Below are 18,534 nucleotides of genomic sequence, written 5' to 3'. Positions count from 1 at the left end.
GATGCAAATTCACAAATTGTGACAATATTTTTTCTTCTGCAAAACCAACAAAGGTGTTACTGTTGCAGTTGAAAGTCTTGAGTATAGCAGGCCATGTGCAAAATCACAGGGGAGGCTGAGATGGTGACAGTGCAGCTGGAAGGGTTCCTCTACACTGTTCCTACCCCAGTCTATCCCTTGGGAATTTTGCCCAGTTCCAAGAGAAGGCTAACAACCATGTGTCCCTGCAAGCTAGTTTGTAACACATAGAACATTTAATGTTCCACCCTTGATATCTCAATCTGACTTTCAAGACTTATTTTCCTCTCTTACAGGATTCTATCTTCCAGGAATGAGATCACAAGGTAAGAGAGCTCTTGCACCCTTCTCACACTTCCCTTCTCAACAGGTTTTTAACTATGTACTCATTTAATGCCTACTGTTCATATCATATCACTACAAAATAACCAAAAACCAGAATTATGTCTCTTTTTGATTTTTGCTTCTTCAGTCTTTGTTCTCTTCCATTTACTGTTTTGTTTTTGGTTTGTCCATGATGGCTGCATCACTACTGTTTTGAAGAAGTTAAAGGAGTTGTTCCAAGGAAGAGAAACATAAAAGATGCGCAAAACATGCACTGCACTGCTAGACAGCACTTAAAAAATCATCTTTCATCAACCATGATTTTAACTGCTGCATCTCCTCAAGATACACTGAGAGTAAAGTACTTTAACTTTGTACACCACAGATTAAATACCTGAAAACCAAAGATCTCTCAGGTATACCAGTGAAAAGCAGGCTTCATTGAAAGAGCAACACCCAGGAACATTTAAAATGAACAATTTATTAAATCAAACTGTTATTTTAACAGTTACATAAGTTACACAGCATGTTTAAGTCAAAAGATTTCACAAGGAAAAAAAAAAAACTTGAAACTTTTATTATGCAGGCAAAAATAGTACCACACAATATGTACCTGGGAGGGAAGAAGGGAAGGGGAATCTCTAAACATTCAAATAAGGCCATAATTATTTGAAAACAACAATAAAACAATAATAAACCCCCCCCCCCAAAGATCCATTTGCTTTTCAGTGTGTTCAGTGCTGCTAACTATATGTACTTTTAGTGTACGGGTGTGATCGAGGCAGTGATATTTTGATAGCTAGGTTTAATGTTTTAAAACACTATCAGAAGTGGAATAAGGCTCATTAGTACATACAGCTGCCCTTGGAATGTCAATCTCAGTTGCCTTCATCAACTTAAAATTCACAAAGTGCACAGTTAAGATATGCCAAAAAATTGAAACTGCTACTCTACCAACAGCTGCCCATGCTTAATACTTAGTGGTCTAATGGAACAAAGTATGTTCTTTTGAAAGAGATGTGTAAGAAAAGCCACTGTAAAACATTTAATTTTGAAGATGCACTAGGAGCTCTTTGTAAACTGAAAAGTAGAAAAACATGGATTAATTATGTTAAGAAAAGAATACAAAAAACACTAGAAATGACCATCAAACTTCCAAAGAACAAGCACCACAATGGACATTAGCATTCGATTTTGCAGTGTACAGCAACGTAGTAATTTTACTCTAGCCAATCTACTTCATCAAATTCTGAATCATCTTCTGAATCACTGTATTCCACAGCAATGCGACGGGAGAGGATAGTGGCAACATCATTCTCAATGCGCTCGTGCTTAGCTTCTTGTTCCCGCTGCTCTTCGACTTTGCGGAGCTGAATACCTGGAGAACATCAGAGCACAAACATGTCACTCTCCTCCTTCACCACTGCAAATGTATTTAGGTCATGATTCACAAAATGCTTTGCAAGCAAAAATGAATACACAGGATGCTGTCCTTCTCAGGTAGAAATTTTTTTCTCAGGCTTTTAAAGAGAAGAATATCAGAATTGCAGTGGCAGACAAGATCTTGAGTCCTTCTACTATAATATCCTGGTTCTGATTTTCCATTAAAACACATTTTTAGTACCACTGTAAGTGATTAAGCCATTTTGCTATTTGCATTTTCTAGACTCTCTTAATAATTTTAATGAAAGTTTATAGCTATTTGAGTATCCTAACAAGACGGGACCTCTTGTAACCCTGTTTTTTATCAGGTAATGATTTGGTTTGGGATAAAGTATTACTTGGAGATCAAAGCTGGGGTAACTCAAGCCTTTGTTTTTGGGCAAGACTTGGTCAAAAGTGTTTTCAGCAATCACCTAGATTATACCAGCAGGCTCTATTTTCTCATTTTTGCTGATGTTTTCTATGCATGTTCACGCACCCCTGTTGTACTCAGCTGTTGTCAACATTTCTTTAGACTTCAATGATGTTATTAATTCATGTGCATATAGACACGCAAAAATATTTCAAATTAGTGCTACAGCCTATCTGCTGATATTACAGTACCATACAGATTCTGTGCTGTGCTGCAGTGCAGGGGAAGAGAAGAAGAATGTAGGACTTGAAACATTTAAGAGATCTTAACTACGGAAAGATACCCTACCATCAAACAGCAGCACACACCAATGTGTGTGTTCCGATGCCAGTAGGGATTTTCCTGGCCATGGGCACCATAAGCTGAAAGGTACAGCTTGCACATACAGCTCTTCATGAGATCATCAGGAAAACACTGCCCTGCAGCTCTGCCCTTCCCTTGCACTCTGCCATGGGCACCTTGCAATGCAAAGGCTGCTCCATTGCTGTGCTGGGATCCATGTCCGGATCAAATACTTAACAGCTTGAAGTCTTCAGTAATGATTTCTGAATGTCACTTATATCTTGTAATACAGTGACAGATGATCAAAATTCCAGTGCCAATTGATCAGTTTCGCTTTTATTTAACAGTCTGTGAAAACCAATGTTATTGTCTTCTACATGATCTGTAGATGATCAGAAATAGCTACATTTGCAGGTAAACAGAAATGGAAAGATAATCTCCACAGATCATCTACAAACACACATACTTTTTTCTGTAATATAGCTTCCACAGAGAACCAGTTTTCCCATCCAAACTAAACATCTGATAAGTGCAAATACAAATTGAAAAAAAACCTTTCTACCTAGCAATGCATACACTGTAGAGGATAGAAAACAGTAACAGACTTAAGATGCATTCCTCTAACTTCTTACACATGTGAAATATTCCATCTCTCAAAGGTCACGTGTATTTAGCAGGTTTCTGAGATTGTTCTTTTTGCTGCTTAATAGCCAACATTACCTTTCCGTATTGCTTCCAGCAGCACGCTTCTAGCGTCACTGATCACAGGAAGAGTTGAAGGATGGCGTTTGGGCTCAGGAGCAGGAATCACTTGGGATGGTGGAGATGGAGGCATTATGGGTGCATGAGGGCCAGGGACAATGGTTGTGGGAGGAGGGTGCAGCACAGGAGGAGGGTGAGAAAGGTTTGCAACTGTGACAGGGGAGGAAGGTCGAATGCCAGGAGGTGGCAGGGGAGGAGGTGGGGGTGGTGGAGGAAGTCCCTGTAGTTCACCTTGTGGAGGAACTGCGTGAACAGGTAGAGCTTCGCACACTTGGGCGGCTCTAGTGACAGGGGGAGAAGGTTGTGCTAGGGGAGGAGCAACTGGAGGTGGAGCTGGATGAAGAACTCCAGGAGCTATCTGGAGAGGAGCTGGTGGAGGTGGCACAGCTGGGGCCTGCAGAGCAGCTGTGGGAGGGGGTGGTGGGGGTGGGACTGGGGGTGGAGGGGTGGAAGTCATTGCAGCTCTTAATGATGAAGTCGACAAAGCAGATGGAAGAGGTGGTGGTGGTGGAGGAGGTGGAGTGGGGCTCACAAACACCGGTGTTCTGCCTGTTGCTGGTGACTGAGGACGATTTTCTACCAAGCCAGGAGTAGAACTGCAACATCCAATAACAAAACAAAGTTATTAGAGCTAGAGAGTGGAAAAAATAGTAATAGATTCACTTCTACAACTTTAGAATATTGAAACATGGGCATTAAAGAGCATTATGTACTATTATGATTTCAGGGTGTTTGTCCACCTCATAAATAATGAAGTCTAATTTTCAGTATGGAGCATGCATCAGGTTTCCAAAAGACCTCTGCTCAAATTCAGCTATTAGCCAAATTTATGTTCTTATACAGTGTACCTGCATCTTTATCAAAGGTTTCCTATATCAGTATAATTCTTCCCTGTTGTCCCTAAGTAAATACAAATTATTTTTCTCAAATCAGGGACCTAGCAGTTGATTAACTGTTTTGATTCACAGAACTTTAAAACCAAAACAAAACAATGCAAACAATGAGAACAAGTTAATTTGAAATACATATTTAAGGTGTGATAACAAAATGAGTGAGACTAATATCAAAGGTCATCAATACTGTGCACAGAGAGGTATGGTTATATGCTAGATACTCGTTATAGGACGATGAATAGGTGACCTGAAGAAACGAGAGAGAACAGTGAACTTATTTTCCTGAAAGACCACCAGAGGATTTGTTTAAATTGTTGTGGCAAATTAATCTAAAGAGTTATGCAATTGTGTGTATGATCTCCTAAGCAGTAAAAATCATTCTTTTCAAGAGACTAACATCTTGGTGATGTAACAACCCCATCTGAATTAAGTATCCTCTATTCTAGGTTGTATGTACCTGACCACAAAGTAAGACTTTAGTATAAAAAATAGGGGAGTGGCAAAGAAATTTTCACCTCTAGAAAATAGTCTATGTATGTATCCACTTCTGAAAAGGTACAGAGAAATAGAAAAAAAACACTTTGGGAGAGAGAAGCACTTACAATTTAGCAAATGCAATGAATACATAGTTTTGACAGCAGTTTTACTGTGATATATTCTTCCTTTCATATCGGCTGAAACGCATCCCAGTTGTACAAATTTCCAAAACTCCAAAGCTACATCCTGAAATGCCAACATATTTCACAGAAGCATTTTCCATAGAACTATTTGTCTTGCCATTTAACTCAGAAGGCAACACGGTCACAGCATTAATGGCAAGCTGAGGCCTGTCTCCATCAGAGCACCCTATGGGATTTAGATGCTGGCCTTCCCATCCTGCAGGCACACTGGGGCTGCGGGCTGCTACAGCTCCTGGGATTCCTGGGCAGCACAGAAATAACGCTGACAACCATCAGCAGGGTGGCAGGTAACTAAACCAGCCCCAGAGATCCGCCCGTGGCTTTTCTGGCTCGTACCTAACGCAGGGAGGCACAGGCTTCACTTCGGCGGCTCCGTGCATCGGGGGAGGCGGCGGCGGCTCGTGGGGCCTGACCAGCACGCGCTCCTCGGCTCTGTTCAGGAGCTCAGACATCTGGCTGTAGGGCAACGCCGAAAGGGAATACGATCCGTCAATGTGGTCCACGTATGCTTGAGATCTGTAGAAAAACAGGGAGAAGTGATCCAACTTCACCTTTAGTAGGAGTGAGTATTAGTGTCCTCAGCCACTGTTCTATACGTCAGTCGGACTTCTGAATGCATGAATCTTCTCTCCACTAGTGTTGCATATTATACAGTGTGGCTTTTCACTAATTTATCCCACTTTCCCTATTATTACTTCTAGCAGCTCAAGGGTTTGATTTTGACAGGTATATCAGATAGTTTCTACAGTATGTGTGTGACCTTAGTGTTTATTAGACACATTATTTTGAGTTAAATAAACACAGCAATGCAATCAGAACTACTCTTCTCTTATAGCATTCATGAAAATCCATCCGTGTTAGAATGGTAGAATTTACAACTGAATAATTTAGCTGAACTTCTGTCAGAGGATCTTTATTCCAATATATACAGAGAACTCGCTGCTTTAATACACATAAGACTCAATCAATATCTATTACTGAGTAGTAGCACTAAATAAAGATGATTCAACTTGTTAATGACAACTTTTGTCACACCTCAAGGATCTGATCAGTTCGTAAATTTTAATTAACTATTCAATTACAGAATTTTATTTTTAAAAATTTCTATTAAATTCAGAGCAAAAGTGTTTGTAGAACACTTTCCAACAAGTAGAGCAACACTCTACATTTCCACATACTGCCACCACTGTAGTATCTAAGCCTATTAAATTCTTCAGGGGTGAAAATCTTTCTCATTTATTTCAAAGCATGGTGCTGTTCTGTATCTGAACAACATGTTCTGCATATGCAGTGCTCCCAAGCACTTCAGCATTATTAATAATAGCATTACTGAGATAATCAAGGTTTAGGCCAGGGTCCTGGATATAAAACAAGCATGTCTAAAGTGGAACCCAACATACAACACAACAAAAGGACAGCAGGAAAGCAGATGTTTCTGCCAATGACTTGACACAGCAGTTTACAGATATTCTATAAAGCTGTTCCTAGAAAAATGCTAATCACCATAACTTAACTTGTACCCCACTGAGTGAAACGCACTGAGAGCAATTTCCATTCTGAATTGAGCTAAGTTTTCTACAAGCAGGTTTTCTACTTTTCAGGCAACAAACACTCTCTCCTAGAGTTGTCATAATTACTCACCATCACTAGTGTTCGAGCTTGTTTGAAGGCCTTACAAAGCTAAACAAAATGCTCTCTTATGGTGTGTTTTTGACCACAGAAAGATAGGGGAAAAAATTAACCAGTTTTTGGGGGGACAATGAATACTTTTTAATTAAAAAAAACCCCAACAAAACAAAACACCCAAAACCCCCAAACCAAAAATTTATCCCCAAATTGCCTAACATTACTTGTCAGCCCTCTTTGCTATTAGATGTTTCTTGGATGGTTAAACAGACTTGATTTTGCACCGAGACCAGAAGCACAAGCACAGCAGGTGTTTACCATGTGAAATGCTACTTTTAGCCACCAGCAAATACGTGCTGTGAAATGAGAATTCAACAGGTTGGATTTTGTAATAGGCTATAACCAGAAATGTCAATCAAATCATGGATTTGTTCAAGAGTAAAGAGAAGCTCAGCATTCTAATTTGAGTTCCAAGTGGACATTTGTTCACATCACACACATGACATAGTCTTGGCAATGTCTGCTTAAGAAAAATCAAGAGGCTGGAACAGTGGGGATTTTGTGGGTCAGGACTGGAATGCAGTGACACACCTGGGTGCAAGCTCGCAGCAGTGACACTACAACTTCATCAAGCTGCACGGGACAGCACATCCTCAAGGACACAGTGAGGACACATGCTACCCTTAAAAATAACAACATAGTAACTACTCCGTTAAGGACACTCAGAATTTTAAAATTGAGTTTTGATTAAGCAAAATAACTGATTTCCAGTGCACTTCAGGGGAAGCAGTAGCATCTCGTCATTGACCATGTTCACTACACAGTATGAACACACTTCATAAAGGATAGAAAAAACAAAAAGGAACCTTGATTCAAAATGTGAAGCTGGGCCATTAGCAACTTCAATGTGCTTATGTAAGAGGTTAGCATCATCTTCTGCGAGCTCTGGACCTTGGGCTAACTTCTGCCACTCTCTCCGTCTGTCATGAGGTGCCCTTGGCACTTTCTCTGGTTCGTGAGGGCGATCTAGATTTTTCTGCTGTAGGAGAGTTGTGCAAACAAAACTGACAACTGAGACAGTGTTTTTTAATTACTTGCATATAAACATCAGCCACAAAATTATGAAAAACAATCCCATTTCAAATGCAAGAAAAAATTGCTTTCAGGCTAAAGCATAATATGTAGACCAGAAAGACTTGTAAGAGCCAGAAATGGCAGACTAGTGGCTAAGAACCTGAATAATATAAAGAAAAATACCTGTTTAAGTAGCTTTTTATTCTAAGTCTGAAATCAAATTATAAATCTGACACTCATATTTACTCTCTCTACTACGTATGAAACATACAGAATAATGGTCAAATAAAAAAGTAGCATTACCATTTCCAAAAGTTCTTGTTTAATTTTAAGAAAATATAAGCAATATGTTTTATTCCTACTAATTTCTTTTTAGGTGAAACATATCTATTAGAATGTCATTCAAGCTTTTTCACCTGTAAGATTGTCAAAATTTTGTCTTACAAATAAACGTTCAAGTGAAATTCTTTACTCCTGCTGTATTCCTCCTTCCTTTCTGAGTCATTGCTAGAATACTTAAAAGCTTTGGCAAAAGTTGGTTAAGACCGCATGTAAGTTTTAGGTAATTCTATATAATTTTACTACTACTGCTATTATTATTGTTATTATTATTATTATTATTATATTGTTAAAGTTGATGGAACTGAATGAATACAAGTAGCTTTAGTTGAATAGATGACTCTATCAAGTCTGGATTGCTATTAAAGTAGCCTATCTGCAAGCAAATCCTTTCTAGGAAAAAAACAAAGAGAAGCCATATAAATTTAACATATGTACCTTCTGCTTCCTCTTTTCTTTTCTTTTGTCCTCGGTGTCCTGCAACATTTTTTCCTTCCACAGATCAAAGAAATATGAAGGATTGGTATAGAACTTCAAACCCTCTTTTCCATCATCCCTGAAATACAGTGACACAAACAGGGCATACTATTTATTTGACAAGACATGAATCCAAACATTAAGACAAAGCAAGGGCATATTAAAGAATATATAGTATCTCAGACCCTGAAACAACTGAGGAACACAAAAGAGAGGATCATTGACCTCCTGCGCCAACACTTTTTACTATCTTTCCTGGCATTCAAGGTAACTTGAAAGATAACTTTAACACAAGCTCCAGACAAAAAAAAAAAAAAAAAAAAAAAAGTGTCATAAATCAGAGAACTCCCACTCCACTCCAATAAGTCAAATCTTGCTGTTAAAATACTGAGCAAATTTGTGTGGCTGCTTATGTTCAGCTAATGATTCAAACTGAATCTCTGGGACAGCAAACAATATTCATTTCCATTGAAGATCCTTCTTTCTACACACTTACCTGTTCAATTTCTTCACTTCACATCCAAGTACATTATATGGTTTAATAAATACAGAATTTAAAAACTACTTTTTCCTACCGTGTTACACTGAGTTAAGATTTGAGTTAAATGGAGTAATCTTTTTCAATTCTTATAATGTCAATGCTTATATTGTCTTCTGCTGCTTTCATGCCTCCAGCAGCTTCACAGTTTTTTACTCTGGCTCCTTAAATATTCAAGTGCTACTCCATGTGAGCAAGGTGCCTGGATATATCCTACATAAAATAAGCTAGAAGTTGTTTTTGATGAATTCTGTTTTACTAACCTGTAAGGGGTGAGAATGTTAAGTGGAGGAGGCTGTTCACAGATGTCGTAAGTTTCTTGCAAAGGAATTGGCAGAGTTTTTCGGTCAAACAGCTGTTGGTCTTGAATCGTGGAACTCCGGAAAGCTTTTCTCATTGTAATGTCCTGCAGTGACACTGAAAGGGGATATTGCCATTTTAAAAAATTCCACCAGATAAATTTTGTTTGGATTAATCTGGAATTGCCTAATGTTGGTTAAAATATAAAGCACTACTGCTTGCATCTATTTTACAGCAAATACAGACTCATCTAGCACTATCGCCATGGCAAGATATTGTCAGACTGTGTGACAAACACGGCTGTAATGTTCTAGCACATTATCCTCTATTTAGCGTCATAGGAAATTTTTCTCACCTAAATAAATATCAGAACTCTGCCTCTCCTAAGTAGTTAAAAAAATTGCATACTGTAGCTGTAAAATATCATGCAGTAGTTCAGAAGTACCTAATAACATTTACCAACTCCATTTCACAATCCTTTTGCTATTAAAAACTGCTCTCTATCTTGAGGTATAGATTTTACCTTTATGGCATCAGCAAGCCAAACTTTGCATTCCTTGCATGTAGGCAGCAGTTCCACTGAGGGCCCACTGAGATACCAAACCAGCAAATCATTTAGGCTTATGCTACTGAGATCAATGGGCTTTAATGGGAGGTGATTCTATGTTGCAACACATGAAAATAGTCAAATGCTTTTTAATCTGTTTAATCAACATGAGCCTTCTCTGTCTAATTCAGAGCCACCTTGACTTTTAAGCACAGTGGTTAGGAATAATCAATTACCTTTATGTAAGATCCAAAGGAAAACAATTCTAGATGAACATAACACATTAAACAGGGTTTCCAACTATTTTTACCCACTCCTAGTAAAGCCTACATATTTTTCTCCATTTCAAAAGAGTTTTTTCTATTTCATTAAAATTTAGATAAAGATTAATGAAAAGTGACCACAACTGATAAGCTTTGCACTTTTAATTCTGGAAACAGTATACCTATTTAGTCTCATATTTCTCTCCCTCCTTAGTCTTCAGTTACCGCACCTGTGAAGTCCAGGTGTGCCTCAAAGCTACTTTTGCAACCAGCATGAGACTTCCATTAGATAAAGCAGCAGATCTGTTCATTAGCCTGGGCTCTTTCTTTAAAATGCTGAAAACAGTTTTCTGGCATAGTAGCAAAGAGTACTTTCAGCACATGCATTTTACCTATACATAATTATGTTTATTTTATAGAAACAGGTTGGTAGTAATGTCCGTTTATGCAAGATGAGAGGACAATTCTACCCCTGCCCCACTATCACTAGGGCCTTTGGCAACAGTTTAAAGAAAATCCTGTTTAAGCTGAAAACTGCTTTTTTTACTCGGGTTCCTGTAACACATACAAGTGTACACGTACATACGTACACACACCAAGCTGGATTTCTACTGTGTGATCACAAAGGGGCAGAAAGCAGGACTTTTTCCAGAGTTCCTGGAATGTTCTGTCTTCTTACCTAAGCGTATTGGCAACATCCTTTGTGAGGCTAAAGATGGGATTTATTTGATTTTCAACTTGGCTTTTGAAGTTTATTATGCTTGGCAAGGTTGGGTATTCCTGGAGAAGTTTCCTCCTTTTTACCCTTAGGTTCTAATTCATCACAGTGTCTTTTATTCTTTTTAATAGCTTTAATTAGCTGCTCAGAAGCCTTTTTAAGTGTGTGAAAGAAGTATTATAATGTCTGAATGACAGCTAGGAGTCTCAATTTCTGTAGGTATTTTTGCAGCCATAACTAACCTTATACATTTTGTACCTGTCATGAAGTACAGGTTGTTATCAGCTGGCAAAAGTTCAGTTAGAATAACTGAGGTTTACCTCATCTAAAAATTTAAGTCTTAGATCTTTTTATACTTCAGCTGCTTTTCCTTTGGGTTGTTGGTTATACAAATAGCATCAAATGTACTTGCTCGGAGTTGCTTGGCAATCCTGCAAGATTTCTAACTGTCTGTCATATATTGGAGACATTTCCAACAAAAGTAAAACTCAGTATATTTCTCTTTGAACCTGGGTACATTCTGAAGACAATTAACTTAATCAATTTATTCTAATAAATAAATACAGTACTTTGGTTTAATATTAAAACACTCACAGAATATGTGACACCATATTATTGACACTGTTCTACAAACTACTTATTAGCATTCCATCTCTTCAATGAGCAAGTACAGCCAGTCTAATTTATAATTTCCCTTTTCTTGCTTAAAACTCTACATTTTGTACACACGTACAGGGGGATAACACACCAGAGGATAATCAATCAATCAATCTCCAACAATAAGCATAATAATTTTCTCTTTAAACCTAAGATACACAGCAGAAGGCTTCATGGAAAAGATATACTGTAGAATTTCAAGCAGCATTTCCTGTGCTGATGACCTGTAACAGGCATTCCCTGAAAAGCACACCATTATTCCAAACAACAGGCTACATGAGGACAGCATTACTCAGGAAACAGAAGGATGTGGCACGCAACACACGAGAATCCTGACATGGATATAACATCTCTGCACGGAGGGATCAGGTAAATCCCACGCCGCACACCCAGCGTAATGCTGGGCTGTGCACGGTTTGGCTTACAAAGCCGCTTGTTCAGCTTGCCAGCTGGCAAAGAGACAAAAGCCCTGCGTGCTTTACAGCCTCAGCGGGGGGAAGACGTGAAAACCTGGCTGGTCCCACAGCCACCCGCCTTCGGCTGATTGACAAACTGGCACTGCAAGGGGACTGGCCAGACAAATTGCATGTATGAATTCAGGTGTGAGACGAGATGAACAGCTGAAGGAGGAGTTGGAAAAGCTGCAGGCATTTGACTTGATGCTGGTAAATTTATGCTTCCAGTTGCTTAATTCCTAAATAGCACCAGAACTTTTTGTACAGCCCAAGATCCTAAATTTGATATGGATATATTTTTCTGAAAGTCCACCTACTACACTGCTTGTGTTCACTGCAATTAACAAAAAATGGGGTCTTAAATGATTTCCTTAAATATTGAGATATTCACAATTTAATTTGAAGATTCATTCAACAATCTAAACAAATGCCTGTTTGTCTTTACTGTGTTTGTTGTTTGGATTGTATGAAAAGATGTATTATATCAGCCAATCTAACCCTCTGCGCACAACAATATTTTCCACATAAGCAAAAATTGTCTGTCAGAAAGCTAAACTGCCAGCCTTTTGTACACTTAGTTTTGAAAAAGAGATGCCAGTCCATTTTTACTTATAATCAGCAACACACTGGGAGGGGAAAAAAGGGTATTTAAATCTCATTCTGTTGAGGTACAATAACTGTGTTTCTTTTGGGGTAAAGTAAAAATTAAATAAAAGTCCATCTGTAATGCGTATACTAAATAATGTCTTATCTCTTGGCAAGCATCTCATTAAACTGCAATCCCCAATCTATAGTAAAAGTCAGGTATAGAGCTCACCAGAGCACTGACAGAAAGTAGCTACCTTTAACTTTTCAAATACATTAAATACTACAATTTACTTCACCAGAAGAAAAAAAAAAGTTACTAGATTTATTTTTATTCTTTTACACTTACTCAACTACACAATTTATGATTAGATTCTAGACCAAAAAGCACTATTCTTCTAAAGACAGTAAATAAATATATTCCTCTTAAAAACTTGCTCTCTTAATACTTTTTGCAGAATTTCATCCTAGCAACTTTCAAGATCATAAACTTTTGAATATCACAGCTGTGACTCTCTGCAGAACTAAATGACTAGGAGAAATTTCATACAAATCAAGGGACTCAGTTGCCCTACACAATTCCCCTTCTCTGTCCAGAATCTTACCCAGCAATTTGAAAAGTGCAAAGAGGACAGAACAACACTCTTGAACAAATAAATTAGTTATAAATTTCCCACTAAAGGTAATTAATTGGCAGGGAGTGGTGCTTTTGAAAATTCCCTGAAGGTGAAGATTTGTGTGATTCAGTTCCTAAAGACACTGCGATCTCAAAGTCTGATTTCTACCTTATTTATTTTATACTTTTAATGATTATCCATTTAAACAATGACCAGAATGCACATATATTAGGTTTCTCTGCCATCAGAATACTCTGACTGTGGGTTTGATAGATAATCTCTAAAACGAGAGATTATTTCTGTAAATCAGTCATAACTCTTGGGCTTGTCCCTACACAAGAAATAGAAATTTTCTGAAATACTGTTCTAAAAAATTCCAAAACAGCTCAAAAACTCTTTGGCTAGAGAATGTATGTAGCTTAACTACTACAGCTAAACAAAAAAGATGATGTAAATGTTAGAGCAATCATTTTTAGGAGGACTCAGAAGCTGCTTCAAATGCAGCATGAAGAACAAGCAAGCCCTATTAAGATGTGAATTACCCATGGGCATCAAGCACTGAATCTGCTAGTAAGTCTCAACAAAACCACCACATAGTTAGCAAGTGGTATTTTGTTCACATCCCTCTTTGTATACACAAAACATCATGGTCTTACCATGGAACTATTAAGCCTTGGATACACTAATTTAAAACTGATTTACTTACTAAATAAGCCACAGATTTAATCAAGGGCCTAGGAAAATTGGAGAAGGAACATGGAGAGCAGTTGAAGCCCAGCCCACCTGCGCAGCATCTTGAGAGGGAGACACACTCAAATCCAAATTTCTTTAAGTAGCGATGTGCAAGGAAAAGTGGCCTGTTATATAATTTAACAGTCTTTATCTGCCTTCAAGGGTAAAATTTCTAATGAATGAATTGACAATAGTGCTACTCTCCACTTAATATAGTACATAGATCATGACCTAATTTTCATGTGCTTCCTGTTCTTAATTTTGATTACATTTTTGCTCATTTATACTCAGCAAAATCTTCTTCAGAGGCTAAAGACAGTGAGCTGCCCCATAAACTGGGGTTTACTGCCCTTTCCTTCTAAGTCCCACAATGGGCTGAGTATCCAGACATTAAAGCTGACCAAGTCTCCCATTTCCAGGAGTATACAGACCACAATTATCTGTCAAGCTTTTTAGGTTTCTCCCCACCAAATGCCACCTTTTTTTTTTCCCCACAGCAAAACAACAAATCTGTTTTCCACGTCAGTCCAGCCAAACTTCTGAACTACTATTGTTTTAATGACAGGGCAGTATTTATAGAATGCTTAGAAAAACAATGAACACATGTATTCAAAGGCAGCAGCCTACTGAAACACAATTCACAACACTATTTGATTCCTTGTGCTCACCCACAGCACTTCCGCCATTAGGTTTATTTAAGTTGCTTGTTACAGTTGTAACAAATATGCTATAGAAATCAAGAATTTGATACACTGCCTTTGAGATTAAAATGCTCTCTGGTTTGAGGTTTAAATAGAATTAGGCAGCTCACAATGAAAGAAGCACTAAATTAATTCCAGAATAGTCTGATAAACACTGAATTTATGAATTTTTCTTCTGCCCTGATATTATTTATTTCTGAGTGATGCAAAGCTATTTTCCAATAAATCATGACACTATACATCAGAGCTGTACCATGTATCAGCATTTCAAAAAAGAACCACATAAATGTTAAAATTAATATTCTTTTCAAAACTGTCAGATTTCTACAACTGTGCCATTTTTCACTTTTAGCAGTACTTCACACTTAAAAGGTTCCATTAAATTCACGAAAATTTGATCAATTAAGAGAAATATTATTTTACTGATACAATTTGCATGTATATAGACAGAGTTATTAATGTTACCTATAAAGTAAATACTGAAATGAAAAATGGCTGCAAAGAAACTATTCTCAGGATTTATTTTCTCACCTATGAGGACATCTTATATTGCAGGGCTAGTGAAGCTGTTGACCTTAGTTCAGCTTTATAGCAAGAGTCTGTTTTCTCAGTCCTAAAAGGCCCCCAAATATTACTCTTGGATACATATGGGCTTGTTTCCCATACAAATGAAATAAAGTTGAGTTTACTGATGGAAAGCAGTGGATTTCTTTTTGTCTGCATACAAGTTTGATATCTTCTGAGGGGAAAACCCACATGTATATAAAAAGAATAAAGTATTTTTAAAAATCTATTAAAATATGAAATTAGTAATACTGAGAAATCAAGAATTTGAAAACAGTGTAATAATTCAAAGCAAACCAAGTTGACGGCAACTCTTTTATGACAGAAAAATTGTGCATGAGGAGTTAGGCTCCTAAAGATACAGTCTAACCTTGGTTTTATTCTTTCACAGAGATGCTGTAATAATTCAAAATGAGAAAACACACAGACTGTTCAAACAAATTCAGAGCTTTTTATCACTCTGACTCTACCAAAAACATCTTGTCAAGTATCTGCATCTCGTTTAGTGAATCTGACTTGGGCTGTTTTTGTTCATGCCACTTAGCTTTAAATGAATCTTAATTTCTTTCTCTTGTGTAATAGCATAGGCCCAAAGGAACCCATTAAATCTTCTATTACTGCCTCCTGGCAAAGAGCAGATGAGACTCATTTCACAAGTATATCCCATTTTACTCATGCTGCTAGCTGAGTAGAAGTACTGAAAGTTGCTTAATTCTTGCACAGAGAGTTAAAAAAAGGTAAAGTCAAATATTCCCTCCTTTCCCTCCCCTTCATGCATTAACATCCTTCAACTATTCTAGTCCACAGTAGGACTAAATCTAAACAACTTATGATGGATTTCTAAAGTCAAGCCCAAAACAGTATACTGAAGGAAAAAAAAAAGTTTCCTGATCCTAACTTTTAAGGAAATAGAATATCAAATGTCTCCTCATCTCCTTTGTCCTCATCTGGTGACTCATTCCAGGCAGATGCTTGTGAATAAGGAGCACTGGGTACAGCTCAGGGACTGGATATTCTTAGGTTAATAAAAACAGTAATTTAACAGCTCCTGCCACTGAGCACTGCATGTATTCCTCTGAAGTACAAGCAGTCACTGCTATTCTATGGTGTGAGACACAAATCCAGGGGATTAGGTTCAAATCACCCTGAGCCATGCTGGACTTCACTGTGTAGACCTATTCCCAGCCCTGTTCCCTTAACTGCAGTCTGTACCTTTCTTTAGCTATACAGTTCAGCAAACACTACAGCATGCACAGTTCTGTGAAAATGTGTTGGTATGGTGCATTGGGGGCTACACACTATTTAAAACTACAAGCAATTCTCTAACATCAAATAGTTATGTATTTTTTGTCCTGAAACATAAGAGCCAAACTTGTCAAAAGCCTTTTACATAGCATAGCACAATTTTCTTGCTATTGTGTAACATCCCTGGATGCTTTAACTCAACAGCTTAATATGGTCTACATTCTATGGAAATGTGAATTATTAATGTATTAGGTATGATATATCAACATACATTCACTCTGATTTAAACCAAAACTAGGCTATCAAGAGTAAATGCAGAAATGCCATTAACACTCTGGAGTGTTACAGTTTTTACAAGATTACAACTGCTGACAATTTATTATCATACATGGAAAGGGTTTTTTATCATTATCCAATCATAGCAAAAATGCCCTGGTTTGGGCAGGAGGAGATTTCATTTTTTCCTAGTATCTGGCATAGTGCTGTGTTTGGGATTTAGGATGAGAATAATGCTGATAACACACTGATGTTTTAGTTGTTGCTGAGCAGTGGTCAAAGACTCTTCAGCTTCTAACTCCAGTGAGTAACATCCAGTGAGCTGGACAGGGGGCCCAAGGAGCTGAGAAGAGACCCAGCCACGACAGCTGTCCCAAACTGGCCAAAGAGACTTTCCATACCATATGATGTCATGCTCAGCACAAAAACCCAGGGGAAGAGGTGTCTGGGGGCTGGGCTGCTGCTCAGGAACTGGCTGGGCATCAGTCAGTAGGTGATGAGCAATTGCATTGTGAGTCACTTGTTCTGTATATTCTAATATTATTATTGATGTTTGTTTTCCCTTACTTTTCTGTCCTATTAAAATGTCTTTATCTCAACTCACAAATTTTACAATTTTTTTTTCCCCTGATTATCTCCCTCCTTCCACTGTGGAGCAGGGGCGAGCAAGTGGATATGTGGTGTTTAACTGCCTGTCAGGTTAAACCACAACAATCAGAAAAAGATGTGTACAGGGGTGATTTATGCTCAGTTATCAAGAGACTTGGAAAATCCCATTAATGTAAGAATTCCCCTAGGCAATTCATGATTTTGTGAAAATCTGCTACTAGCTGTGAGCAGCTGTCTTTCAAAACCTGTTCTAAAATTAATGTCATGAGAAATACAGAATCAAAACTTTCCTTTGCTTAATTTTGCTACTAGTGAAATTTTGACATCTATAACCAAAGGCAACCTGAAGACCACTCTCACTTCATTATTTCTGTACACACAACTGTAATCACACAATGTGATAATACACGATTATTATATCTAGACATTCAAAACTGAAACAGCTTTCTACAGTTTAAAATTGGATCCCACAAGCAATCTGAAGTTATTTTTCATGATGGGATGTTCCTCTACTTTCTAGGTCTTAACTACATACTTTAGAACACCCTCAATTGTTTGGGGTTGCAAGATTTTTCACAGTTCCACCTGTGACCAACAGATATTGAAGAAGGCAAAAGAGCTTCACAGCACTTATGCATTAGGTGGTCAAACAAAGCCTAGGCATCCTTTAAAATTTCATACAAACTCTATCTTATAGGCATGAGCTGATGAGTTTTGAGAGTACTTGTTTTCTCAGTGCTAACCAATATTTACAATACTTTTAGAAAGAGTCCAAGAGATTATACAGCAGCAGTAAATGAAGCTATACAACTGTAATGTCATACAGAAAGTAAGATGGTACAAGTTAAATGTAAAAACCCTACTTGCACAAACGTTTACATTCCATGAGAATTAATAGAAAGGTTAAAAAAAATCTCCAAGCATTCACAAAATATTACATAATATTATTAATATTCCAAATACATAGCACAACTGAAGTGACAGATACTCCTGTAGCCATTTTTATGTAAATTCTTAGTATCATTCAGTAACCATGAAAACGCTGAGCTCAGAAAGCTGCACAAGGCTATAAATGAAACCTGTAGCAGAAATAGAAATGGACCTTTCTTATGATGCTTTGCTGTGTGTTCTTATAAATATGATTTAAACTATTATTTCCATTTCACCTATCAGTACTGTCTGAGTGACAAAATAAGAAATCCTCCCTGCAGGAGGTAACTTACATTCCTCTTCCTTTGGATCGAGTTGTGTAACACTGACAGACAAGCGATCTACACGTTCTTGTAAGGAGTTGACTCTAAATGAGAAACTGTGTGCTTCATTGAAAAGTTCACCAAATATGTCTTCAGCATATTTACCTGAAACATGGGGAAAAAAAAATTCAAGCATACCACAAG

The 18,534-nt window shown here is 37.7% G+C and overlaps 1 protein-coding gene across 6 annotated transcripts in view; it reads right to left on the bottom strand.

Moving 5' to 3' along the window:
* Nucleotides 1–803: 803 nt before the first annotated feature.
* Nucleotides 804–18,534, bottom strand: part of WASF1 (WASP family member 1) — an 87,488-nt gene continuing 69,757 nt past the window's right edge. For 5 of the 6 annotated variants that reach the window (XM_053939489.1, XM_053939488.1, XM_053939491.1 and 2 more), the window contains 7 exons: nucleotides 18,361–18,495; nucleotides 9,132–9,285; nucleotides 8,292–8,409; nucleotides 7,307–7,479; nucleotides 5,151–5,330; nucleotides 3,200–3,837; nucleotides 804–1,720 (listed from right to left, as the gene is read on the bottom strand). In XM_053939489.1, the coding sequence (XP_053795464.1) occupies nucleotides 1,563–1,720; nucleotides 3,200–3,837; nucleotides 5,151–5,330; nucleotides 7,307–7,479; nucleotides 8,292–8,409; nucleotides 9,132–9,285; nucleotides 18,361–18,495 (1,556 nt within the window). In that variant the 3' untranslated portion in view covers nucleotides 804–1,562. The remainder of the gene's footprint in view (nucleotides 1,721–3,199; nucleotides 3,838–5,150; nucleotides 5,331–7,306; nucleotides 7,480–8,291; nucleotides 8,410–9,131; nucleotides 9,286–18,360; nucleotides 18,496–18,534) is intronic. The other variant, XM_053939492.1, reaches the window with a different exon arrangement.

The sequence above is a fragment of the Vidua chalybeata genome, chromosome 3 (assembly GCF_026979565.1).
Source record: "Vidua chalybeata isolate OUT-0048 chromosome 3, bVidCha1 merged haplotype, whole genome shotgun sequence".
Taxonomy (NCBI): domain Eukaryota; kingdom Metazoa; phylum Chordata; class Aves; order Passeriformes; family Viduidae; genus Vidua; species Vidua chalybeata.
The sequence above is the reverse complement of the archived record's forward strand: the minus strand, read 5'-3'. Positions and strand labels throughout refer to the sequence as shown.